Source organism: Podarcis melisellensis (genome assembly GCF_964234715.1).
Source record: "Podarcis melisellensis genome assembly, chromosome: Z".
Lineage (NCBI taxonomy): Eukaryota > Metazoa > Chordata > Lepidosauria > Squamata > Lacertidae > Podarcis > Podarcis melisellensis.
Genome location: NC_138547.1, coordinates 15,025,047 through 15,052,792, shown reverse-complemented (window position 1 = coordinate 15,052,792; position 27,746 = coordinate 15,025,047). Strand labels below are relative to the sequence as shown.

The 27,746-nt window shown below is 42.6% G+C and overlaps 2 protein-coding genes across 5 annotated transcripts in view; one reads left to right on the top strand and one right to left on the bottom strand.

Annotated features, from left to right (window-relative positions):
• LOC309361874 (putative helicase senataxin) overlaps positions 1-27,746 on the bottom strand; it is a 56,829-nt gene that overhangs the window by 23,950 nt on the left and 5,133 nt on the right. For 2 of the 3 annotated variants that reach the window (XM_081897122.1, XM_081897121.1), the window contains exons 2-11: positions 27,270-27,447; positions 17,284-17,482; positions 16,491-16,600; positions 14,152-14,371; positions 13,022-13,141; positions 8,779-8,950; positions 6,911-7,001; positions 3,056-6,448; positions 983-1,085; positions 88-243 (exon numbers count right to left, since the gene is read on the bottom strand). In XM_081897122.1, coding sequence (XP_081753248.1) covers positions 88-243; positions 983-1,085; positions 3,056-6,448; positions 6,911-7,001; positions 8,779-8,950; positions 13,022-13,141; positions 14,152-14,371; positions 16,491-16,600; positions 17,284-17,482; positions 27,270-27,446 — 4,741 coding nt within the window. In that variant the 5' untranslated portion in view covers position 27,447. Of the gene's footprint in view, positions 1-87; positions 244-982; positions 1,086-3,055; positions 6,449-6,910; positions 7,002-8,778; positions 8,951-11,868; positions 12,161-13,021; positions 13,142-14,151; positions 14,372-16,490; positions 16,601-17,283; positions 17,483-27,269; positions 27,448-27,746 lie in introns of those variants that run through there. The other variant, XM_081897123.1, reaches the window with a different exon arrangement.
• The window catches only part of TTF1 (transcription termination factor 1), a 29,100-nt gene continuing 27,633 nt past the window's right edge, over positions 26,280-27,746 (top strand). The window contains exons 1-2 of one of the 2 annotated variants that reach the window (XM_081897152.1): positions 26,280-26,347; positions 27,137-27,274. The gene's annotated coding sequence lies outside the window, so the exon portion shown is untranslated. The remainder of the gene's footprint in view (positions 26,348-27,136; positions 27,275-27,746) is intronic. The other variant, XM_081897153.1, reaches the window with a different exon arrangement.

Genomic DNA, 27,746 nt, shown 5'->3' with positions numbered 1-27,746 from the left:
ACATCCCAAATCAAAAGAATTAATGACACAAATGGTTGGCTAAGGTAATTCTTTTCCCCACTGACAAGTTAGTTTTAAAAAACTTACTAAAATAAAACCGAGTGACGCAACCGACGTGGCACACTGGGCGGCTTTCTGCCTCACGAGCGTTGCTATGAAAGGCTTGCTTTTCATACACTGTTAAGACCACAAAGTCATCTTGCTTTGGGTACTGTCTCCCCAAATTGTTCTCCGAGAGGTTAGCTGGAAAAATAATTTGAACACAGAATAAAAATATGCAAGCATCTAGCCACATATGGATATGGCTTTAATGTTACCAAACCCTCAGTAAAAAGATACATGTCAACCACAATTTGCTGAAGCTCAGCTTTGAATTTCAAGTGTTTTCAGTTACACCTGTGACCCAGCCTAATAAATCTTTCGTTAATTTAGTTGTATGAGGGTTTTTTCTCTCTTCATTTGTATGACCTGATAAGAACAGTTTAGGAGACATATAAAGCAATCTAGGTGTTGAGATAAAACAGGCATATCACTCCTCAATCCCTGTTTTGTTTTGGGGTTTTTTTATGAAATAGCATTAGTTTTTTATTTATTTAATCCTTTACAGCACCTGGAGTTCAGTTTGCTTGGGTCATGGGCATGGGATATTGGTTTATTTTATTTCCCAAAATTTATACCCACCCACCTCAAGGTTTAATACTTCTTTTATACACGAGATATAAAACAATAAAATTATTGGTATAAACTTTCTTTTTTAAAAATTCAGATCAGTGCAAAACTGAAAATGGTCTAAAACAGCCATCAACATGTGTGGGCGAAAAAGCAAAAATTATGCAGACAGAAAGAAGTATAATAGCACTTGTCTGCTTACCCCAGCAATCTCGCCTTAACACAAGCATTTGCTATCTACTTCAACTACTACTGAAAACAGAACCGAATTTTTACTGCCTGTTTGTTTATATGCAGTGAAATTCTCACTCACCTGTAAAATCTGCTTCATTTGTGTCCAGACTGAAGTTCAGCAAAGTTAAATGGAAATTCCTTTTGTCTTTCCATTTCTGGTTCTCTATCCAATCTTGTGCCACCTACAAGAAAAAGCAAGCTTTGGCTTAACAGCAGCTATGAAGAGTGCTCTTCCATCCACTACACTTTAAAAAGGGGTGATCCAGACGTCAATGCTTTGTGTAAGTGAAAAATTAATTCTTGGCTCTTCCACCCTGAGGAATTGGGTCCCCACTCAACACCACCATGAAGGCTTTTTGGTCTCAATGGAAGAGTCTAGAGCTCACGGATGACATACTATACAGATAATGGGTAGAAACCACTGGGGCTGGGCAAGGTGGCAGCTAGTTGTGTCACAGAATCATAGAGCTGGAAGGGACCCTGAGGATCATCTAGTCCAAACCCCTGCAAATGTAGGAATATGCAGGTGTCCCATATGGAGATCAAACCTGCAACCTTGGCATTATCAGCACCATACTCTAACAAAGCTAAAGAAGCTGGGGCACTCTGATGTAGCAAAGACCCTTGGGTAGAATAAGGGAGTAATTCTAGTTGGTCAGGGGCGGGCAGGCTGTAGAGAATTGGTTCCAAAGGTGTGGTGCCTGCATCAACCACCAGTGGAGTCAGGCCCTGGGCAAAGTGGCTCCACCACTGTAGCAAACATAACCACCTGGAGTTCAGCAGATCTAGAAGAGAGGGTTTATACTACATGGAAGAACCTGGAGGCACAGGAATGTACCCTGGAGAATAAACCTCTGAATTTGTTGTAAAATGAGATTTATGAGGGATTTATTAAATATGATCGAAAGTCATCACATCAGTGGCTGTTAAAATAAAGGATTAAGATTGGAATTGTGGAACTGGGCTAATTAAGAGAATTGGTGCAGGACCAAAGAATGACATCAACTCCTGATAGCCGGAACATGGGAAGTCATTCCAAAATGTTTAATTTGGAACTGATTAATTGGCTGATTGTATTGTGATTTGGCGTGATTTGGTATCGTATTAATGTGGCCTACATTGGATTGTTATTAAAAATTAATAAAAAATAATTTAATAAAAAAAGTAGTACGATGCTGATTTAAATGTATGGTGAAGATGTAGCCTAAGTGGAATTGCAGTGGAGGTAGGAAGGGAAGAGGAGAGGAAAGAGAAAAATGGGGCATTCTGTTGCCAACTCTGGTCCTGTCCACTGCTGGCATGCAGCAGCTCCCAACCACCTCCAATGCACTTCCTGAAGGGTCCACTAACTAAGGTATGTATTCTCCTTACAAGTGTGTCCTCTTAAAAAGACTTAATTCTTTGTACAGAAAATGCTGAATATAAAGCTATGGAACTCTAGACTGTCCAACCTGTATTTGCACATGCCCAAGAATGCACTTTAAAATAGAACACCAGTGGCACTGTGCACCAGCACAATTATCCCACATTACTTCTACTATAGCATGGAACAGTTGGCAGGACTGTGGGAACAAAGGGACATTTTCCACCTTTGGTGGGAATGCCCGCAAGTCATTCTGGCCTGGGATCAAGAAATACCTGTTTAAATTTTTGCCCAGCTTTCTTTGATAAATATGTGTGCAGAAATGATGAAGACTTTTCACTCAAAGGAACGTTAAACATGGGTGCTGGCAGCAGCCTAGATTTCCGTAGTTCCAACAATGGAAAACATTACAGAGCTTGAATATTTCTCCATGGTGTAAAAAACCTAAATTATGGGTCTGCAAGGGGAAGGAGGACCCTGAACATTTTTACTCCGTTCAAAGATGGACATGTAATGATCGTTCCTTACACCAGAGAAATATGTCATGATTTAAAGTTGGGTGTCATTACTTCTTATGGTGGTTCTTCTATCTGCCTTGACTTGTTTTAGATATGTCAAGTTATTATTATATTATTGTTGCTATTGTTCACTTATTCTGCTTACACAACGGTCTGAAAATCAATTAAAAATGTGTTTCTTTAAGCCAGGTGGGCCTCCCTGAAACTAGCCAAAAGACTCCAGTTAAAAGTGGCCACCAGACTACAAAGAGCTAAGGGAGACTTTACTTACTGTTTCAAAGGTATTTAGCATCATTAAGGGGAAGAAAGTATTGAAGTAGTCATTGTAATTGTTAAAAGTGGCTGGAACAGAAGTCATAACAGACTGGAGGAGGTAAGCTGGTGGCCCAAACTGACTGAACTGTGCAAACATGTCATAGTTCCACTTCAGGATTTCTCTACTAAATATGGCAGGACTTCTCTGCTGGGCATTCACGCTGTTTGCTTGTGTGAAGCGTGGATTCATTTCATGCCAGGAAACAGGTCTGGAGGCAGGCAGCACCCCACCAGTATACACATTAGAGTTATTTTGCACATTCAGCAACTGAGGGACGTTGTTTGAATTCTGTGGTTGGAGAATGCTGTTCGGCATGGGGATTTGGGACTGCAATCCATTCCCCTTTGAGATGGGGGGCATGAAGGAATATGATTTGCTCTTTGGAACTGCTGGGGGCTTTGGGATGCTCTCGAGCTCCTTGGTGAGGTTTGCGTTCCGGGAAGAAACACTGAAGATTTTCATCGTGGAGAGCCTAGGGGGTGCAAAAGTCTTGGCAGACGCATTGTCTTGTGGGCCACCAGCAGAACAGCTTGCGCCGTGAGCCTCTGCTTCAGCTGCTCTTTTAGAACCTGCTTCCTTGCATATCTCATTAGCATCCTGTAGTGGGCTTGCAGATACACTGGCTTCCATGTGTGTGGGGTTACTGCCACTTTCTATTTGTGAACACAGCTCCATGTCCACTGGATCGGACTGTGTAAGAAACAAGTTGTCATCTTCAATGTTCTCATTCAATTGTGGCTCTCCCTCTTTCAAAGCCACATCCTCATCACAAGAGCTAGAGGAGGAATCAGTAGAGGTCAAGGGATTGGTTTTACTAGCTGTAGCTTCAAGGATTGAGGAACTTGGGTTTCCTCTTTGAGTGTGCTGACCCTTCTCTCTCTCTTTAGGCCTTGTCTGCCTATAGAACTGAAGTTCTTGGCAAGAAAGCATTTTTCTATTTTTAGTAGTTAGGTGTGAAGCATTTATTAGTTGTGATGTTCTTTTCTGTGCAACATCTACCCTGCCAGCAATTTCCCCATGACGACGCAACTCAGCAAGACTGTCCTGTGTGCGCTGAGATAGTTCAGCTGCTCTACGGACTTTCTTTGACAGGCCAAGATTCTCTGTCAGTGAGGTTGGGGGTGGAAAATGGTGGACTTTGGCAGGTGGGACCACAGTAGGAGTAGATCTTGCTGGTTCTGCCTGTGGTGGTGCCTTCTTTGGCTGAATAGTAGATTCTTTGACAGCAGATGCTGACTCTGAAGAAGCAGTAGGTGCTGATGGATCTATGTGTCTGGAACACCCTGCATCCATCCCTGTGGAAGTCGAGGAACACATTGCATTTCTGCTGCTAATGTTGACCTTCTGAGCCGGTGTATGTGGCTTTGTTTTAGTTTCACTGTTTTGCACAGGATCCTCTTTTGCTTCTTCAGTGGCATTAAACCAATGAGGGTTCGACTCATAACCCCAGGAATTTATTTCCAAGTCAGTGGCTCTGTGGCCATTGTCTGTCTCCACTAAAAGGTTCTCCTCCTCTGTCGTTTCCTCATTAGTTTGGCTGTCCTGCCATTCTGAGTAAATTTCAGCTTCTGATTCGAACTCAAACAACTGTGATTCATGTTCCGCATTTGCTGGTGAGGAATTCATTGGCTCTTGCCCCTGTGCACTGGATTGCTTCACATGGCGCACACATGTTGTATCTTTTCTGCTCTCTCTACTAGTGTTCCCTTGGTTTTCATCCTCTTCTGAAGAATCAGAAATAATAATTGTAGGGATTGGTCCCTTTGCTGCCTTAGAAGGGTAGTCTTCACTGGAAGACTGAGATTGAACAGAGCCCATAACTTTCTTGCTGCTTTCCTGCCTAGAGTCAACGGGTGTTTCTTTGGTGTAAGCAATGAAGGTGCCTTTATTGAAGGCTATGTTAATTTGGGGATCTGTTGCTGTGCTAGTTGAAGTGTCAGCGACAGCTGCTTCAAATTCATTCCGCTGATTCCTCACCACAATGTCAAGTGGCATCTTCTCCTTCATGTCATCACTGCTGCCTACTTCAGAAACCCACTGTCCTGTTTCAAAATTCACCCAATTGCTCTTGCATTTATTTTTCATACAGCCTGACAGACTAAGGAAAGACTTGCTTGAGCCTGCCCCCGATTTGCAGAACAATGGATCTGATGTATTGCCGGCGCTACCTTCAACAATATCACTCTTCGGCCCTTCCTGGCTTTTCCTTTGGTCTCTAACTGACTGCTCCTTCTTTGTTTTGGACTCCAGCATGGTGCTGCTTCTACACCTATTAAGCACTTTTCTCAACTTTGCCTTGAAGCTGGGGCTCAGAGGTCTCCTTTGGCTTGTAAGGTCATTCTGATCAACACTTTTCTCCAAAGCATCACTGCTGTCATCATTCTTTGTCATCAGAGGACTGGAAGCTCTGGGTCCCTCCACCCCTGACCAGATGTTCTCAACCTTTATGTCTATCCCTAGTATCTGGTGACAGCTCATGGTTTTTTGAACATACATGTATCTCTTTGCTAACATGGAGCCCTCTTGTACTTGGCCTTCTTGGCAGACTTCATCCTTCCTTGCTGCTGACAAGTGAGGTGGGTGCTCATTGCACATATTCACTGGTTGCATGTCTTCCTGCCTTTCATTTACACCAATGGGAAAGCTCTCCACGATGGGGGAAGAAGGTCCTGATTTCATCCACATGGTCCTTATGATATGCTTCAGAGTACTCTGCAATTCTTGAGTCTGCTTGGGACTCAGCTCCAAGTTCATGCGGTTACGGAGATGCAAGTTGAGTTCAAGAAAGAACTGCTTACAAACGGGAGTCTTCACATCATGTAAGCCTTCCTTCAGGATATTACGAATCAGTTTCATGCAGAAAGACTGCACAGACTCTGTTTCCAGAGATGGTGATGTAGCTGTGCTTATTAAGCAGCTCCTGGCCACCCTTCTCTCGATGCCAGCCATGAACACTGCACGTGGAAGCTTGGCCCATGCTACCACTGTCCGCACCCATTTTTCCGCGCTGACCCACAGAGAACTCAGGCACCTTTTCTTAAGGTGGAGTTGAATCACGATCACCAGGACCCAAATAAAGAACTGAGATACTTTGTCATAAGATTCAGCAGAGTTCTCAGAGACATCCGTTTTTACACACAGGTGGCTCATAACCTGTACGCTGTAGCCAATCCCCAGCTCCCTGAGGCCCATAAGGGAGTGGATGAAAGGGATAAGCCATAGAAAAGTGCTGCTGTGTAACTGTATGTCTTGGCCAAAGTCAGCCTGGAATGCATCAATTAATGTTTTCATATCTTCATACAAGTCAGGGAAGTAATTAGGACAAGCAGCAGATTTCTGCCTGGTAACCTGAAACAAGAAGTCACTGTTTTAACAGCATGTTCTCCATTCCGCTGCCGCCGCCGCTGCCCCCCCCCCCGCATATGCAGATGCCATCCTCACATGATTTTACTATGACAGGAAAGCGGGTTTGTTGCGCTTCAGATGCTGCTGGACTCAAAATTCCATCAGCCTCAGCCAGCATGGCCAATGATCAGAGACGATGGGAGTTGTAGCCTAGCATCATCAAGAGTGCAACAGGTCTACATTGTTTTAATGAAAAAAACAAAGTTTTCAGGAGGCTGAATTCTGTTGCCAGTAAGAAACCACCCTTCAAACGAACACCAGGATCCAGCCTTTGAAAATGAAAAGTGTTTGTTCTAGAGGACAGATGTGGTTTGATTCTTCTCTCCAGCTATACTCTGGAGCTGCCCCCATAACCATATTTCAACCATGGAAGGAGACAATAAATTAGATCAACATGCAAGGTACCTTCTGTGGCTTTTCTAGGCGGTAGTCATACACCAGTTGGCTGCAGGTGACCATTTCATCTTCACAAACTGATAGCGGCACAGATCTAGTCCTTTGAAAACATTAAGAAAGCAAAGCATTTAAACCAAAAGCTATTTATTTAAATGTGTAGTTTACATCATTCTTAAAGCTCACGACTGCTGGGGGGGGGGGGTGAGAACAGAACAGAAGAATATGTAATCAAGGTCAATGTTATTTCTTCCTCTGACCCTGAGTCCCAAAGACTATGCAAATAATTATAGTGTTACATTTGTCATAAAGAGTACTTAAATTGCTCTCAGACTTAAACTAACTGCCTTAGTGAAAGCTAATTCACTTAAGCCAGAGCGATCAGGATTTCACTCAAATTGAACTCTAAACCACAGATGGTTGCAAAGAAGAAATCTCCATTTTTCTTCATCTTGTTTGAATTCACTTTGAGCCTTTAGGACTCTATATTATGTATCCCGCACATGTGTATGAAGATTAACTAAGCTCTTCTAGTAAGGAAAAAAAACATTGTATTTAACTAAGAGGTTATGTGCACCTGGTACAATGAGGGAACGAACTCTGAAGGAAAGTAAGCAGATAATCAGTATGGCAATAGTGAAAGGACTGCTAAGCATAGCAGCACTTATATTTAACCTGATAAATGAATCACAGATAATGGAAAACAGATGTTGATAAACAGCTAATAAGAGAAATTAATCAAAAACACCCTTAAAAAAGGTTACCCTTAAAAAAATGTATAATATGATGAGGAGGTTGAGATGGGCTAGACAGAAGAGCAAAAGGATCTCTGGTTGGTCTAGAATGGTGTCAATGAGTTGTAACTGTGATGGGAAAGTCTGCTGTAATCCTATGACTGGTGAAGTAGAAATAACGTTTGAAAGCCCCAAAACGCAGTCTTCTCCAGTATTTTTGAAGAGACTGACCCTATGTACATTTGGACTAATAAATGCCTACTTTTCTACTGAAGCCTGTGTCTTTGGGGAGTTCAGTGGAGGGCGACCTCTGGTCAAGCTCCTCTACTAATTTCTTTCCAGAGTTGGAACCCAGCTCAGCTGACTAACTACAGCTTGCTTTGGTTGATTCCAATCTGGCACTAAAATTTCTTGTAGGTTTATGAAACATGGCTTGTTTTAAGCTCTGTAGGAAGAAACTGGTTTGCTTGCTCATCTGTGAGACAACCTAAGGCACGTTGGAACAAACCATAGTTCACAGACACACCATGGATGCACCATGATTTGTAAATGCAGGAAAGACAACCTCACTGAGTCATAGGCTCCTTAGGTGGCTTTGGAAGAAATACCACAACATCCACAAAATGGACATGAGCAACATAGCTCATCCAATGATGTTAGATGGAAACTGTTCCACTGACATATTTTCTGCAGGAACCACATTTCATAAAATTAGAAAGTGTCACAATACATGAACACAACCCAAATCCAATCAAGAAACTCATGATTAAAATCAATGTAGTAGTTAACTTTTTACAGATAACCATCCCTACAAAACACAATATATTTATAAAAACTAGTATTAGAACTAAAACAAAAAAACAAAAACAAATTACAATTTAAACAGTGAGTGAGTTTTATTGGTAGGTATTTTAACTGGAACACTTGAAAATATTTTAAGCAAAGCCTTTAACTGATTTGCAGATAACATTTAAACTATATCAAATATGTTTAATCTTAATCCAGTGGTAACTAACATAGTTACATGTTGATGCACAATTCCCATCAGCCCCGGCCAGAACAGCCAATTGCTCAGCAAGAATTGAAGGATATCACACTGGCTTCCAAAATGCTGTATTATAAAAACTGTAAGGATAAAGGACTGACCTCTTGCACCTTTGGCGAATATTCTCGATTTCTTTATTATAACTCACGCTGTTGTTAATAGTTTGAAATGCCTCACTTGGATCAATGTGCTGCCCCCACACTTTGGACCCAAGCTTATCCAGGATCACCATGAAGCAGTGGAGTGCAGGCCAGAAGGGACTGTTACTTTCATCTGAAACAGACAAGTCAAAACACGCTGAGATGGGAAATAATATTTAGTCAATAAAAACACGTAAATTAAAAAATGAAAATGTTGAGTACATGAGGGGGGGGGGAATAAAAACCCAGTATCAAGCAATACTGGAATTGCCATAAAATCAGTGAGCAAGTTTGTATTCAAATTATGTTTTACTCAGAGTAAACTTCAAATGAAATGAATGAACCTGGCTAAATTAAGGATCTGGCTTGATGCTGAATCCATGGGCAACCTGTAGTCCCTGCAAGTATTTCATGCTGCCTGCTGCAGCTGATCAACTGTCCTCTGGCAGCAAAATTTTGCTGCCTAGGGAGGTGGAACGCCCACATGTTTGGAGCAGGAGAGTACTACTGTATTAAACTGAACTGAGGAGAGAGTGTTTCAACACCAAACTAGAATGTATTCAATTAGAGAAAATACTAAAAAGCAGTGTATGCGTGCAACCACACAGCCAATTATGCAAACTACCCCAGGGTGCATAGGATCCCATCCACCCCCTGCACAAACTGGACCTTCACTGGTGCTCCAATGTCACATTTCCATGCCCGGGGGGTGGGGATCCTTACCAAAGCTGTTCGAACATCCCTCAGGTTCATTCTCAGGTAAGGAACTCAATCAATCAATACCCCGCCCATCTGGCTGGGCTTCCCCAGCCACTCTGGGCAGCTCCCAACAGAATATTAAAAATAAAACAAAACACCAAACATTTAAAACTTCCCTAAACAGGGCTGCCTTCAGATGTCTTCTAAAGGTTGGAAAGTTGTTTATTCCCTTGACATCTGATGGGAGAGCATTCCACAGGGTGGGTTCCACTACTGAGAAGGCCCTCTCCCTGGTTCCCCGTAACCTCAATTCTCACAGTGAGGGAAGCACCAGAAGGCCCTCAGAGCTGGACCTCAGTGAACGAATTCCAGCAAGACAATACTTTTTATTAAATTTGCTGCAGTAAAGGACAATCCCACAGAATAGTGGGTACTGTGCTAATCACTGGTTTCAAGACAGCTTTTATACTTCTCCATACACCGCTTACATGGCGCTAAGTATATAACCAGTTCCACATGGTCCAGTCTACATCAGCCATGACATGACATGCTGGTCAAGATTTTCCTACAGGTCATTTTACATAATAACCTTTTTTTTTTAACATATCTAACCTTCCATCAGGACAGTAACATCAGGTTAATCTCTAAGCTAATCAAAGAGACATTCTTTCAATATTCCAATTTTGATCTATATAGTTTTCTAATCTAAGCATGTTCAAGCTAACTAATACTTTCCAAATAAGGATATGCACTGACTTATTCTACTAACATCCTTAATAGTGTATCTTTTATCTGTGTTGGAAGCCGCCCAGAGTGGCTGGGGAGACCCAGCCAGATGGGCGGGGTACAAATAATAAATTATTATTATTATATCTTTTATTGCCAATCCTCCCTGATGGATGCACCTAATACATGTTCTTCAGTGATAGATGCGAGGAAGTTCTCCACCCAGTTGAACAATGTGTCACTTGCTGCATCAGTGTCTGAGAGATGTGCCTGTTCACCCTCTTCAAATTCAATATGGCCCTGAAATCTTCCTCCTCCTCCTTTGGGACTATGAAGATTATCGAGTAGCAGGGCATGGGCTCTATGGCATTGATGGATTATCAGCTGAATGGCTGCTAGGACCACATAGCGTTTTCTCCTTTTTGGACATGAGTGAAATGACAAGGTGGTTGTGAGGTAAGTGGGCAAAGTCCTGAATATCCCCTTCCCTCGTGGTTTGTAGAACTCACTGATCGGTTGTCATCTCCTTGCAGCAGGAGAAGAACTGTTACAGATGAACTAAACTGGAAGCTTAGGGAGTCAGGAGTAGAGATGGGAAGGCCGGGGGGGGGGAATTGGGGAGGAAACCCCAGTGTCCATCCCCCCACTTTTTTCTGAAGCTGTTTTTTTTCTAGAAAAATTGGGGGGGGGGAGTTTGATATAGTTTGAATATTCCACACACCTTTTTTGTTTTTTAAAAAAGCACTACTCAAAGGGTAGATCTTCTATGGAGCTTAAATATTGAAGTGGATCTTAACTTTATTTGCTGTTGGTGTTAAGGGGAAAATCTGATTATTTTTTATATTGATGGTTTCTTGATTTTTTAGTTGCTTTTGGGGGAAAGGGGGTGGTTACATGTTTTATTGCAAGCACAATACTTTTACCTACACTGTGTTTCACGCAATTTGTAAAACTACTCCACATTGAACTTTTAATCCCCCCCCAAAAAAAAACTTCAATTTTTTTTTTGTGGGGAAAAAGAGGAAAAAACATTGTTTTTTTCTCATGGCTTCAAAATTTTACATCTCTAGTCAGGACTAAGTTAACTTCTTGCCTCCCTGCTGATTCTGTCTAGTCTCTCTAGAACTGGGTGAGAACTGCTTCTGCTATTTGCCAGGGCTGGAATCTCTGCCCATCTCACTGGTACCGCTAGCTTCTACTGTCTCCGCCGGCCATAGGCACCACCGGAAGGTCAAATGGAGTCTTATTATCATCCGAATTCTAGGAAATTCATCTGTGTCCTTGGCTGTCATTGTACCCACTGTATCGAACATACAGTACAGAGGTACGGTGGGGAACTCAGCATTTAGTCATAGTCTCAAGTTGAAAGGTATAAAACATTTTAGGACCTGGGCCTACCTGGGCCTGAGGAGTGACTATCCCCAGGTACTGAGAACAGATGGAAAAGGTTGCCAAAGGGTTGAAGGACTGGAACAGTCCTTACTTTGGACACTCCCTTTGCCGCCACCGCCACCAGCTCCTGTGTTCTTGGGCACAGTTATCTATCTTTAGGATCTTCAACAGGTGGGCAAAACTCTCAGCAGAAAACAAGTGTGAGGCCCTATTTCCCGCCAAAACCTGAGGTACCTTGGGCACTGGAGGGCCAAGAAATGCCATCTGAGGGACTGGGACTAAACCAGCTCCTGCACCCTGGGCCTGCCGGATTCACTGACAGAACTCAGTGTGGAGTGTTGTGCTGTCAATCACTTAATTACGGGGTGATGCAAGGCCCAGCAGCTGCTACAAAGCCTCAGCTTTCCCTGCTGGCTGTTCCTCTGCAGCCTCTGCTGGCTCCAGAGATGCAGTTCTTGGCAAGCTTGAGGGTACACCAAGGGAAACCACCCCACTGCTGTGGGTAGCCTCTGCTCCTCCGGCCTCCTCATCTGAGAAATTGGCCAAAAATGGAGGCTGCAAGCTCTCAGAGACGACTCAAACCTTTTTGTTGTTGAATTCTGTAATTAAACGTGCCTCAATGAAAGGAAAGCTTCTCCTCAAGCAGCAAAGGGCAGCAGCGTAGAGCTGCGACCTGGGCCTGCACAGCAGCAAGGCAGGAAGGAAAGGAGGCAATGCTGTCCTACTGAGGTAAGATCTGTCTAATCTACATATTCCTGGCTGTGGAGCAAGTGTGGAATGCGGGGGGGGGGGGGACAATCCATGTGAGGATTCCCTCTCTGCTGCAGGAAAATGCTATTCAACACAACAGCGTTTATCAGCAAACAACAGTAAGAATAAAGGTCTGCAAACCTAATGACTTTATCAACTGTGCTGAAAGAAGATATTACACTGCAGGTAAATATGAGCCAAAGCACATGGGGGGGGGCGGGTGTAATGATTTTAAACTGAATTTATCATGTAGCAACCAAAACAGAAGTATTATGGATAAAGGAAGGCAAGTTACAGATATCAGTTTATGCAATTTCAGTTAGATATAAGGTGCATCCAAACAGATTTCTGTTCCTCCTCAGAAGAAATGACACCTAATTATCCAAAAAGAAACCCCCTAAAACCCATTTGGTGATATCAAACTTCAGTTAATAATCTAGACACCAATGAAATCAACTTTCATTAACCAATGTGTCTAAACTATGACTTAGTTAGATCTCACCTAATAACTGCAAAACACATAAGAAAAACAAAACTTCAATGACATTTGAGGTCTGTTTTTTATAAGCATAGAAACTAGTGATCAGCCATCATGCACTATAGCATTTGAACATTAAATAATTTATTAATTAATTACCATCAGAGTCTTTCTTAAGGGTATTTATTATGCATTGCATAAAGTCGTTCTGTTTGTTTGGGCCAAGCAACAATGAATCCATGGCTTGCTCATCCAGCACCAGCAGCACCATACAGATACCTACAACAATGAAAATTAGAAAGTTCAGAAACTGTCACTGGGCATTGCCTTAACTCCCAATCTTAATCCATAACCAGACTAAAACCTACTTAATGTAATTGCGCCTGCTTGCAGTCCTCTCAAACTTTAGACTGTGTCCTCCAGAGTTTGGGAGCACACCATCCCTGGCAATAGGCCATATTGACTGGGGCTTAAGGAGGTGGAGTCCAGCAACATATGAGGAGCACCATGTTAGCTACCCCTGCTTTACATTACACATCCCTTGGGACAGGAACCTTTATTTTAGAAGTTAGCTAGGTTGCACATACATGGATGGGATGGTTTAATTAAAACATAATAATATATACAACTGTTAAGCGCCACAAAGTCAATGATAAGGAAGCAAAGTTTTAATTCTAAATGGAACAGGAGGAAAAGGAGCCTGGCGACACCTTAAAGGGGGGTGGGCAAACCTGTGGCCCTTCACGTGTTATTGGTATACAACTCGCATCAGCCCCAGCTGGCATGTCCAAAAATAAGAGGATGAGAAACATACTCCAGAAACATCTGGAAGGCCAGAGATGAGCTGGGTGTGGGGAGAGAAGGCTAATAGGTTTATTGTGGCACCTGATTTCATGGATGAGGGCTGGAATACACCCCCTGGAGAGAGATGCTGCCCCAGTCAATGTGAACTATTAGCTGGATAGACCAATGGTCAGTCAGCATAAAGTAGCTTCCTATGTTTTTGTGTGTGTGTGTGTGTGTGTGTGTGTGTGTGTGTGTGTGTTAGGGAGGGACACAGGCAGAGGCTGTGTGTATGGTGGTCGCATCCACTTTCACCCCGTACCCGTTTTGGGAGCACTGCTGGCATGAGGTCCTCCGAGGATTTGTTATGAGCCAATGTGGCTCTTACCAAAAGGAGGGGGGGAAAGTTTAGCTATTCCTGCTGTAACACAATGCTACCATGCCCAGTGGAATGGGGCATGCCAAATCCCTTTACCCTTCAGACCATCTCAGCTGCTTCTACTCACCTAGCCAGTAGTTTTTGTAACTGGTAATATCGTACAGGTGGTCAGGCAACAAGATGAGATTACCCTTCTCAACTGTTGTGGGGTTATAAACATAAGCGTTTTCAAAGAGGTTCAGCTCTATAACTCTGAGCAAGCAATTGAGCACTTCCTGTATGTCATAGTAATCGTCCCTGTCCACCTTTCCCAGACTCTTGGCTGTCATAATGGCCCATCGACGGACCTGTGGGTTTGAAGGGACATTATTAATTACTATGGTAAGGAATCAGAGCAGTCATTGTTATGGAAAGTGGAGCAGAAGCCAAGTTGGTGTGAAAGACAACTGTTACCAAGTCTAACCTAAAGGTTCACATTCCAAACCAGACGGTGTAGATATGTTTCAGAGAAAACTTACTTGAAGGCCGTGGACTTCTCCACAGCCTCCTCACTTACCAATCATCCCAGAAAATGAGGGACAGGGATATTTTAACAAACACCTATCAAAAACAAATAAAAAACCTGGGTGGAATCACTAAAAATAGAACTGTGTTAATAACAGTGTAGAACAACTAGGATGTTACTTTAGGTTGAATCCAGTGTCAGTCCTATGCAGAGTAGGCCAATTGAAATTCATGGGCATGACTAACTTAGACTGTTAATATCAATGAATCTCTTCTAAGTAGAAGTTAGATACAAGTCTTTTTTTATACCTCACCCTTTAGCCAAAAGAGAATTCAGAGATACTTACAAAAGTTAAGTTTGTTTATTTCTTCTCACACAGGGTAGCCCCCCAAGGGTCTTAACCAGGCAAAGATTTCTGTTGCCAGGCCCTCAGCCTGATGAAAAGAACAAGCTTCCTATAAAGGTTTGGCTGCCTCAATATTGCATTAATGCAATGTGTGTCGGGCTTTCCTTGTGCTGCTGTTAGTGCAGAATGGTGCATCATGGCTGCTGACAGGTGTGAGACCTTGTCAGCATATAACACACATGCTCACAGACCAACCTGTTGGTTTGTTACCAGGCCAAGTTCAAGGTGTTTCTATTAATATATAAAACACAAAACAGCTTGTTTGTTATTGCCTAGAACTATGAAGGAAAGCATTGTTGGAACTGTTGTTTTCTCAAACTTGTTAATGTAATTTGAAAAATACAGATTTGTGTCAGGCTTTTGACAAAGTCTCCCATTATATACTTGTGAAGAAGCTGATAAAATGTGGGCTGGACAAGGTAACAGTTAGGTGGATTTGCAGCAGGCCGAATAACTGAACTCAAAGAGTGCTCAATAATGGTTCCTCACCATCCTGGAAAGAAGTGACAAATAGGGTGTCACAGGGTTCTGTCATGGGCTTGTTGTTCAATGTCTTTATAAATGAATTGGAAGAAAGAATTGAGGGGCTGCTCATCCAATTTGCAGATGACACCAAACTGGGAGGGGTAGCTAATGCCACTTAAAAAGAATCAAAATTCAAGAGGACCTTAACAGATTGGAGAACTGGGTCCAAACTTCCAAAATGAATTTCAGTAGGGACCAGTGTAAGGTTCTGCACTTTAGGCAGGAAGAACCAGCTGCACAAATATATGATGGAAGGACACCTGGCTTGCCAGTGGTACATATCTAGGGGTCTTAGTAGACCACGAGTTTAACATGAGTCAGTACTGTGATTCAGCAGAACAAAGAGGGAATACTCTTCTAGACTACATCAACAGAAGTGTAGTGTTCAATTCAAGGGAAGTACAGGCACAACTCTATTCTCCCTTAGTTAGACTACAACTGGAATATTGCGTCCAATTCTGGGCACCACAATTTAAAAAGGATATTGACAAGCTGAAATGTATACAGTGGGCAACCAAGATGATCAAGGGTCTGGAAACCAAGCCTTATAAGGAGTGGTTGAAGTAGCTGGGTATGTTTAGCTTGGACAAGAGGAGACAGGAGAGATGATAGTCATCTTCAAATATCTTAGGGGCTGTCATGTGGGAGCTGGAGCAAGCTTGTTTTCTCCTGCTTGGAGAACTTGTACCAATGACTTCAATTTACAAGAAATGAGATTCTGACTAAACATAAGGAAGAACTTTCTAGGAGTGAGAGCTGTTTGACAGTGGAAGAGACTCCCTTGGGAGTTGGTAGACTCTCCTTCCTTGGAGGTTTTTAAACAGATTGGATGTCCACCTGTCTTGGATGCTTTAGCTGAAATTGCTGCATTGCAGGAGGTTGGACTAGGTGATGCTTGGAGTCCCTTCCAACTCTACAGTTCTATGCATAAGGACTTTCTTTCATTTGACCAATGGTTAAGGCAGCTTGATCCTACATTTAAGCCTGGGAAGCAAAACTGAAAATGTAGAAGAAAATTAAAGCAGCTCACCGTTTCATTAGGGTGTACCATGAGCAAATAGACCCCTGGGTGCTTCCCAAGCACCTGGCAGGGGTAGTTGATTGCCTCCATTTTGCAAATAGCATCCACAAACAGCTTGCCTACAATTCAAAAAAAGAGAACACAAAGTGTTAGGGCTGCTGGAATAACCATAATTTGAAGGGAAATGATCTTTGCATAAGATGAAAGCCATTTTCAAAGATTCATAGAACAGGAATGGACTCTGTGGAACCCTCTGCATAGTGTTCAGATCAACACTATGCAGAGGGTTTTATCCTATAAAGCTTCTTAAGGGAGATACCTGTCTGGCATTTTCATGAAACACGCCCCCCCCCCACACACATACAAAGGAGAGATTTGGTAAACCTTCCCTAGGCACCTTGTTACTATATGGCTGGGCCAAAACAAACCCATAGCTTGTCCTTCCAGCAAAGTTAATACACAGGTTTCTGCAACAAAAAGAATTCTACCCTCCTGTTCTTAGTAAACAGCAGGGATGCATGTCTTGAGGAAGTCAAGTGAGCAACACCACCCAGGCCACAATTTCTGATCACTTGTGATGGCAATGGAATATACATAATATAGTAATAAGAATTTTGTGTACAAGATTTTCTGAGGAGCGAAATAGTACAAAAAAGCCCAGTCAACATACCACCTCCTGGCGTATCCTGAGAATGCAACCACTAAGTGATTTGTCACAACCTGTTTCAGTAGCTGCTTTCAAAAACTGTAGCTACTATGCAAGGGAGAACCAGATCAAGTTCAGGTGCCTCAAGATACTCACTGACGTGTTTATGAAGCAACAGGTAGGGGTATTTCAGTATTTCCAACAATGGCACTCTAAGTTTTTTCTCGATGTCAGAATCCAGGCATTTCACCTTTCCCCCCTCATCACAGTCCAGCGAATTGCTGTCATCATCTTCCTTCGGCAATGATTTCTCAAAATGGGCAATAAGACGAGTGGTTTCAAGATTCCACAGGATCTGTAATTAGAAAATAAATTAACTACAGAATTCTAGAACAGAGATTGCAGTAACTAACTCTAAAGATGCTAGCTGAAAATAGAATCTACAGATTATTATTTATTTTAAAACATTCCCACTCTTCATCCCAAAAGGGTCCCAGATCACCAGACATGGATGCAATGAAACACTTAAAAGATGTAAAAACAATTCCAAAGGAGAAACAGACTGGGAAAGATCTCTGTTTAAAAGGCTTAAATGGGCAAGTAGTAGCATCTGGAAAGGATTTTATTTTTTTTAATGTATCACAAACAATGACTGCATTCGAGAATATGGAAGTATAACTCACAATGATATAACATAAATGAAATCAAAACTACATTATGTAAAATTACATATTCTTGAGACAATTCTGCCCCTTGTCTTTCCAAGTAATGGAGAAAAAGAAAAAAATTACAGTTACCTATTCATAACAGGAGTTCAAGACATAGATTTGTACAATCTCAGGTGTAAATTAGCATAAATCAGTCCAGTGTAGGAAACCCAGGAAAAATTAATCGGGTGAAAAACAGAAACTAAAAGTTAAAATATTTTTGTTTGAGCTTCACCAGAGAACAAAGGAAATAAAATGGAGAAGATGGCAATGGGCAAAGCTACTTGTCCTTGAGCTCTGTAGTCTGTTTTAATTTGTTTTTATTTTGAGCAGTTTTGAAGCCAGTTGGCTGTTAATGTTAATTGCAACATACAGGCAAGGAATGTATGTTTTATCTGTTTTAATTTTACGTGAGCTTAAAAACCATATATTTTAATTGGAGGACAGGTGCTGGGAAAATACTGTAGCTGTTTTGACTCTGATTAGTTAATAAGGAATGTTTAGAATCTCATCTCAACTGAAGGAGATTCTGTGGTTTTAACAGTTTCAGTATGGTTAGGTAAAGGTAAGGGATCCCTGGACAGTTAAGTCCAGTCGAATTCGACTATGGGGTGCGGTGCTCATCTTCACTTTCAGGCCGAAGGAGCTGGCGTTTGCATATAGCTTACCCGGGTTGTGCCCAACATGACTAAACTGCTTCTGGTGCAACCAAACATTGTGACATCTACAATTTTATTTTTTTATTTATTTATTTATTTATTTATTTACTCTAAGACCAAGATTTTTGGCAAATACAGTCATAGGATTAGATGGTGCTTGGATGAGCAAGCTATAGAATAAACTTGCTGATTAGATACCTTTAATGTAATCTTTAATGAAGTCCACTCTTGGAAGTGTCATAGGGAGGCCATGAAAGTCAAAGCACAAAACCACAGGAACATGGATGAAATTCTATTACAATAAGGGAGGGCTGCTGAATGAACCTGCCCTATTCAGTAGCAACTGCTTACTCAAATGCCCTATGGCATGGAAACTGGAGGCTCTGATTTGAACTCTATTAAAGTTTCGGAATCACTCATTATCCATTAGCCTGCCCCTTAGAGACCCAAGAGATCGCTTTCTAAAATCTTTATTCATAGAAGCAAGTAGGTAAACCCCAGCAGAAATGGTTTGATTTCTTTTGGGCAATAATTGTTTCATAACACAGAGTAGCCCCACTATGAACAGGCTGCAAAAAAGAAGAAGATAGAATTGCTATAAATTGTTGTGATTTGGACGTTTAATTTGAAATTAAGCTGGAATTTAGTTTGTTGGTGTCTCTGGCAACTTTTATCTGACATGGGTGTTAGCTCATATAAATTCAAAAGGTCAAAAGTTAAGTGAGTTTCAATGCAGGAGCACAACCTCTTTTTTATTCCCCAGCAACCCAAAAACACATTTGTTCTCTATAACCTCAAATTCCTGACTGTCTAAAGACTGTCTCAAGGTTTCCTATGTATTTTGAGGAGACTGGTGATGCTTAACAGGAATCACCTCAGCCATGTATCTTCTTGACACTGGGCTATTATTCCATAGCTGGTTCCATAGCTGGGCCAAAAGCCTAGTCCACCTATCCTGTATTTTCCCACATCTGAAAACTGAGGCTGAGAGAAATCAGGAGGGACAGCCCTGTATGTAAACCAAGTTTCTAAACTCAGTGTTTGCCCACTCCTACCATGTGTCTCCGTGTGCTGCGCTGCTGCTCGCTCGCTAGAGCAGCTTCATCACGCTGGCCACGCGACCCGGAAGTGTCGCCGGACAGTGCTGGCCCCCGGCCTCTTAAGTGAGATGGGCGCACAACCCTAGAGTCGGACACGACTGGCCCGTACGGGCAGGGGTACCTTTTTACCATGTGTCTCCATGATTCCTTATAAACCTTTGCTTCCCTCACCCCCAAATACATGTGGATTCCACCTCAAAGAGGTCCAGACTGAGGGCCTGCAAGTTGAAGGGCTGCAGCTCAGGGCTAGAGCAGCTGCTTTGCATGCAGAAGGTTCCAGGTTCAGTCCCCAGTGGCATCTCCAGGCAGGGCTGGGAGAAACTCCCTGTCTAAAACCCTGGAGAGCAGCTGCTGGTTGGTGTACACAATACTGAGCTACAGAGACCAGTGATCCAACTGGTAGCTGCAGGGGAGATTTTTAAATTAAGAAAATAGATTTAAAAGTTATGGGAGCACAGAAATGTTGCAAATGGAGGGTCAAAGCAGGATGGAGCTCAGGATTAGCAAATAGTGTTGTACATTGATTGTATTCAGGAGCCAGCCAAAACATATCCTTGGCCATTTTTAGTTTTCAGCCACACTTGAATTATCAATGACTGTTTATATTTCTCCATTGTGCTGTGCCAGTTTTCAGAAAAGATTATATGGCCCTGTTTCTGGAAGGTCAGGGCAAAAGATAACAGGTCATTTTATAAGTCGGGGCCACTGACAAGGCTAAGTAATGCTGAAAGGATGTGTAAGTTTTAAGTCACGCAGAAAAGGAAGCAATACAACAGAAATGCTAAATGCTGGCAGATACAAGAAGTACAAAAACTGCATCAATAACCCTCAATGCCTTATGGCACCTAAAGACCAAGAAATTTGTTGTTTAAAAAAGGTAAAGGTACCCCTGCCCGTACGGGCCAGTCGTGTCCGACTCTAGGGTTGCGCGCTCATCTCGCTTAAGGGGCCGGGAGCCGGCGCCATCCAAAGACACTTCCGGGTCACGTGACGAAGCTGCAGCTGGCGAGCCAGCACCAGCACCGCACACGGAAACGCCGTTTACCTTCCCGCTATAAAGTGGTACCTATTTATCTACTTGTACTTAGGGGTGCTTTCGAACTGCTAGGTGGGCAGGAGCTGGGACCGAACGACGGGAGCTCACCCCGCCGCGGTGACCTTACGATCAGCAAGTCCTAGGCACTGAGGTTTTACCCACAGCGCCACCCGCGTCCCTTGAATTTGTTGTTTAGGCTGCAATAAATTAACATGGCAACCTCTCTGGAAATTGTCCATTACATGAGAAAGAAAAATCCAAGCACATAAAAACAAATCTACAGTGCAACCACATTTGGGATACTGTCCACAGTTCTGGTTGTCTCAGCTCAAATTCTCATACTGCGGAGTTGGAAAATGCTCAATGACAACAAAAGTGATCAAGGTGATGGAGCAATTCCCTTATGAAGAAAGGATGCAAAATTTGGGACTTTTTAGTTTAGAGAAAAGATGGCAGAAGTATATAAAATTATGCATGGCATAAAAAAGAGGGGGGGGGAATGCAAGAAGAGAGCTGAAGCCCTAGATAGGAAAAGAGGTGGTAAAAGAACACCTAGCTACTTTAAATGAATTCAGACTCCCAGGGCCCAATGAGCTGCTCCCACGGTGGAAGAGGGCAAATATTGTCACCATCTTCAAAAAGGAAAAAAAATACTGACCAGTCAGTAACTGCCAACCAGACAGCTTGACACTGATTCCAAGAAAGGCCTTTGAACAGATAATTAAGCAGCCAGTCTGTTTTCAGTTAAAAAAGAAATCTGTGATTACCAAGACCAGCGTTAGTTTCTTAAGAACAAGTCATGCCAGACGAATCTCTCTCTTATTTTAATAGAGGTACAAGCTTAGAGGATCAATAGAATGCTCTCGATGTAGTGCATCTTGCTTTCTGTAAGGATTTTGACAAAGTGTCACATAATATTCTTGTGGAGAAGCTAGTAAAATGTGGGGTAGATGGGGTAACTGTTAGGTGGATTTGTAGCTGATTAAGTGACCAAACCCGAGGTTCCTTCTCTTCCTGGAAAAAAGTGACAAGTAGGGTGCCGAAGGGTTCTGTCCTGGGACAGTTGCTCAATATATTTATAAATGGCTTGAATTGAAGGCATGCTTATTCAATTTTCAGGTGACACCAAACTGGGAGGGTAGCTAATGCCTCAAAAGACAGAACCATGCTGCCACCCTCTGGAATCATAGTCAAAACACCTCCTCAGAGTATTTTAACAAGAGAGATGAGAAATAAGCTCACTGGAAATAGTAGTACAATGGTCAACCTCTTATACATGAAACAATACTTTTATGACTATGGAGGGAAGACTAGACTTTCAGCGAACAGACTTAAAAAGAAATAAATTCTGTCAGGAGTACACAGTATTAAAAAAGGCACTAAAACAATCTCTTTTAAAGGCATCTACCCCCTCTTCTTATACTAAATTATATACCTCATAATCCCCCCTCAAAAGATATCCACAATTATTAGAAAACTTACCTATACTCTCACTAACTCATGAGAAAACCTTTTTTAGATAGCCCCATCTTCCTAGAAGAAATTGACAATGTTCTTAAAAAAACTGAAACCACATAAAGTCCCAGGACCTGGTGGCTTCACTTCTAAGCTTTTGAGCTTTATAAACAATTCAAAGAAACATCATCATATATGGTCCTCTTATTTAATGACCTAATGAGAGGAGCACCAATCACCAAAATATGGTACCACACCAAGATTATAGCTATCCCAAAACCATTTAAAGACCACCAAAAAGTAGAATCTTTTTAGCCAATTTGTCTGATTATGAAATTTTTACATGAGTGGAAGTCAACAGGGTTAAGACATTGTTACACAAACTAATAGCCCCAGACTAAGCCTGAGACCAAGCTGGTTTTGTCCTTCATTGAAACATCACCGGACCTATCAAAAAGCTGTCAACATAGTAGACAGACAACCTTCCCACTGGTAGTCATGGCATTAGACATCCTCAAGGCCTTTGAATGTCTGAAATGCGACTACTTGCAGGCAGTCCTTTCTAAAATGCAATTTGGCCCCAAATTCATACAAATTTTGAAACAAATATACTCTGAAGCTTCCACTACAGTAGAAATAAATAATATAAATTCATCCTTAGTGGGGATTCAAAGAACAATGCAAGGCTGTCCAATCTCTCCCTTTTTTGTTCATCCTAGCTTTAGAACCATTAACTATATACTTCAGAACAACACCAGATGTCAAGGAAGTCCTAATTGGAAAACAAAACTATACGACTGGACTATTTGCTGATGATTTAAAGATAATGACACCTGACCTTGAAGACAGGAGCAGCAATATTTTGAAAGCTTCACAGCTTTGCAACACAATCAGGTCTGCATGTTAAATTCTCAAAATCTGAAGATTTATGCTTCAGTGTACCACCCAACCAAAAAGCTTTCACAAAACTCACAGGCAGTAGATAGACTCTATTGACAAAATATCCTCCTGTGGATATCTGTGGACAATTCAGAATTTGACAAAAACACACACAATAGAATAAACCCCATTTTATCCTAGACAAATTAGTAATGGTAAAAATGGTGATTCTACCAAAACTGCCATTTCTATTCCAATCACTAACCCACTTGGATCTCACTCAACAAAAGTGCCAAAAAAAACACCAAACCAGAATAAATGCCAAACTTCCAGTAAGAGGAGGCAGGGGCACCCCAAACTTGATACTATATTTTATTGCTAACCATGTAAAACATGCCATCCCTTTTATTTTAGATGATACCTCAAAACAATGGCATCAATTGTAGGCTTGCCGTATGTCCAGGAAATCCTATATATGTCCTCTTTTGGGGGGCCTACATCCCCATCAAGGGAAATTTTTACAAGTTACAGCAATTGTCCAGGTTTTGGGGGGGGGTTGGTTTTATTTTATTGTATTTACTTTTTTGTGCACGGAGGCTTGGGTTTATGTTTGGGCTCTGGCGTGGTTGGTCTGGACTCTGGTTTGTGCTCAGGCTCTGGTACAGATGGTCTGAGCTCAGTTTCAGGCTCTGGCTGTGGCAGCCTGGGCTCTAGCTTGTGCTCTGGGGTCTGGCACAGACAACCTGGGCTGTTTCTGGTTTGGGCTCTGGAGCGGGCAGCTTAGGCTCTGGTTTGGGCTCTGGCGTGGGCAGTTGGGGCTCTGGCGGCGGCTGATGGCCGGGGTGGGACAGATGGTCAACAAAAAAAACAACTTATTTTGTCTCGATTCTTACCTCTTGATATATGACAACCCTATTCAATTGAAAACAGAAGTAACTGAGGAAATTCTAACCTCAGCGCACCCTTTAACATTTAGAACCATTCCAAAAGTTCATATTTGATCCACACAAACCATTCTTAATGCATGGAAAGTGAAGGCAGGACTCCTAACTCCAGCACTGTCCCCTCTGGCAGCCCTTGCCTCCCACCCATAATTTCACAACACTTCTTGACAATTTTATGTGGCCAGATAGAGAGCAGAAGGTCTATACCAGTTATGTGACTTTTGTAACAGAAATACAGTGGTACCTCTGGTTGCGAACAGGATCCGTTCTGGAAGCCCGTTCACAACATGAATAGAATGCAACCCGCAGTGGCATGTCTGCGCACATGAGGGTTGCGATTCACCGCTTCTGCACATATGCGTGACGTCATTTTGCACGTCTGCGCATGTGCGAGCGGCGAAACCTGGAAGTAACCCTCTCCAGTACTTCTGGGTCACTGCGGGACCCAACCTGACACCTGAAAAACCCCCTGAAAAAACGTATCATGAAGTAAACGTAATATGAGGTATGACTGAATACCACTGTCAGACCAAGAAATACAGACTAAATAAGTACACTTACAATTTAAATTTAAATGTACCATATTTTTTGCCCCATAGGACGCACCTAGTTTTTTTATTTCCCCCCAGGCGCGGGGCTGGCGCGGGGGAAGCCCAAGCTTCCCCCGACCCCAGCCCCCAGAACAAGCTGCTGTCTGCAAGCCTTGCGAGCCCGGCACGCAAGGCTTGCTGACATCTGCCCGAAGCACGGGGCGGGCTCCGCAGCTCGCCCCGTGCTTCGGGATGCAGGCTGCTGCCTGCAAGCCTTGCGTGCCTGGCGGGACCTACCGCCAGGCACGCGAGGCTTGTGGATAGCTTCCTGAAGCCTAGAGAGCGAGAGGGGTCGGTGCGCACCGAAGCCTCTCGCTCTCCAGGCTTCAGCGAAAGCCTGCATTCGCCCCATAGGACGCACACACATTTCCCCTTCATTTTTGGAGGGGAAAAAGTGCGTCTTATAGGGTGAAAAATACGGTAATCATCTTCACTTTGAACTCCCCCTCCCAAATTCGTCAATACAGTCATACCTTGGATTGAATGTGCTTCAGGTTGAGCGCTTTCGGGTTGCGCTCCGCAACAACCCGGAAGTAACGGAGCGCGTTACTTCTGGGTTTCACCACTCATGCATGCGCAGACGCTCAAATGACATCACACGCATGCTCAAAAGAGGCAAAACATGACCCACGTAGACGCGCTATCACGTCTTACGCTCTGTTCAGGATGAGAACGGGGGTCCAGAACGGATCCCGTTCGCATCCCGAGGTACCACTGTACACCAAAACTTTTTATTGTTTCATTGATAATGTAAAAGTAGCATGATACTGTATTTTTCGCTCCATAAGACACACTTTTTCCCTCCTAAAAAGTAAAGGGAAATGTGTGTGCGTCTTATGGAGTGAATGTAGGCAGGAGGCTCTGCTCAGCGCTCCCTTTAAAGAGCCGCATGGAGCGTGTGTACAGCTTTTGGGGGCTTTTCCCCGAGGAGGGAGAAGGGACTGACGGGCTGCCCTCTGTCCCTTCCCACACCTCCTAGAAAAGCCAGCAAGAGCCGCTGCCAGGCTCTGCTCAACGCTCCCTTGTAAGGGCTCCCTTTCGTCCCTCCTCCCGCTTTGCTGGGAAGCCAGCAGAACAAGAGGCGCTGCGCAGCTTTCGCTCTTGCTCTGCTGGCTTCAGCGAGAGCTGCGCAGCTTGCTCTCTGGCTTCTCAGCGAAGAGGGAGGAGGGATGGAAGGGTTTTAAGCAAGAAAAGTGAAAGCCGCTTACATGCTCTGCGCAGAATATTTTTTTCCTTGCTTTTCCCCTCTAAAAACTAGGTGCGTCTTATGGTCAGGAGCGTCTTATGGAGCGAAAAATATGGTGATCTAAGCACAACCGCAAGGGTTCCTGATTGGATGTTTGGCAATACAATGTTAAATATTTTTTAACTCTACTCTGTACTGTTTCCCCTTTGCTTTTGTTTTAACCAATTCACGAACCAAGAAACTATACACTGACCACTAATGATGAATCATATGTTGTAGATATTACTGCACATTATGCTATTTTTGTGATAAACAAGTGACATGTGATGACTTTGTCTATTTATATGCATCATGTATTATTCCAAAGCCTAGTAAAAAGTTATTCAAAAAAGAAGAGCAAAAAAGAGTGACATGTCAGAATGTAATGAACAAAAACTCTTCCTAAGGGTTCAATATGTGGGATGTTAGCATCCAAAATGCATATGTAAAGGGTTAATTGCAAGAACTGTAGAACTCTATGACAGTTAGTAGAACAGTCTTAACTGTTACAGCATCAGGTATGTTAAGTTGTGCTACTGTCTGCCTTGATTAGTTAGTCTGTGGCAGTGTAACCTATGTAAGCCGTATTAGCATCCACCTGCATTGTATATTTTAATCTGCAACGGCAAGTACACTAAAGTAAAAATTATTTGGTATTTAAACTTTAAAAGAAAGCGTCTTGCATAGTTTTTATAGGAGAGAAAAGAGAAATAATTAAAGGGTCAAAAGACCCAGGGCTGTCTTCCGTATATACCATAAATGGGAACTAGAGTTTAATTACAACAGGATAAGCATTCAAAAGTATAAAACAGAAGGACACGACAGAGGTAAGAAAAAATATGGGTGGGGGGTGTACCCTCCAAAGTCTGCAGCTGGTAAAAACACTTGTATAGACTTTGTTATATCATTCTCTGTGCAATTCAGATTTTGATTTACACCAAAGGAAAGAGACAAAACAAGCAGTGAACACCACATGAAAGTCTAAACAGCAACAGTTAATCTGAAATTTGTTTTCAGAACTAGAGGAACAAAGGACTTTATTTTTAAGGACATAGAGACAGAGCAACAAGGCAAAGAAAAGGATTTGCAGACCACTTTTTTATTTTACACAAAGAAAGACTCAGTTCCAAAGTAAATCAACTGCAGATAATTTACTTTCATAGTTGCTGCAGCCACCTTGTGAATTCAACTTCAAAACCCCTACAGTGGATTGTATTCGATCTGAGCTGGTCCCCGTTAAATTAACGGGCATGAGTGACTAACTTAGAACTGAAAGCAGTGTTCAGCATTTGGAAGATAGAGATTTGTTTGGCAGCCCCAACATTTTGTTGTTGGGGCTTTAAAGTGCTGCTCATCACATAGGGCAGGGGAAAATGAGTCACCTGACAACATCACCACCCATCTCTCCCACCAGGTGAATTGTGCTCCCCATCTCTAAACCAATAACTACTGGTCTTCTGCCTACCTAAATCTGCTTTGACTGTCTCTGTCATCTGTTAACCCCAACACAGCCAGGATATGGTGGCCTATAAATGAAAGCAAATTACCTCATGTAAGGATGACAAATCATCCTTCACGTTATGATACTCATCCACACACTCCAAACAGTAACAAAGGTCTTCATTGGCTGCAGCAATTTTTTCTGGAGGCAGTAAAGAATAGGCATAGTTCTTTAAGGTGGTGATAACCGAATCAGTAGGGGTGCACCAACAGCACGTCTCCATTCTGCAGATAAACACAAAAATAAGAGAAATTATTGTTTTAATTATTTAAAAACATGAACACAAAAATGACCTGAGCCAAGTTCAGTAACACAGAAAGTTGCCTATTACCAAGCCTGGCATAAGAACATAAATGAGCTTGCCAAATCAGCTCAACAGGGGGCAATTCCAAGCCCTACTTGGAGATGCTGGGGACTGAACCTTGTACTGTCTGCATGCAAAGTGGGTGCAGCTCCATCACTGAGCTACAGCCCCTCCTCAGTTACCTCAGGGGGAAGCTCCACAATACAGGTTCACATCTGT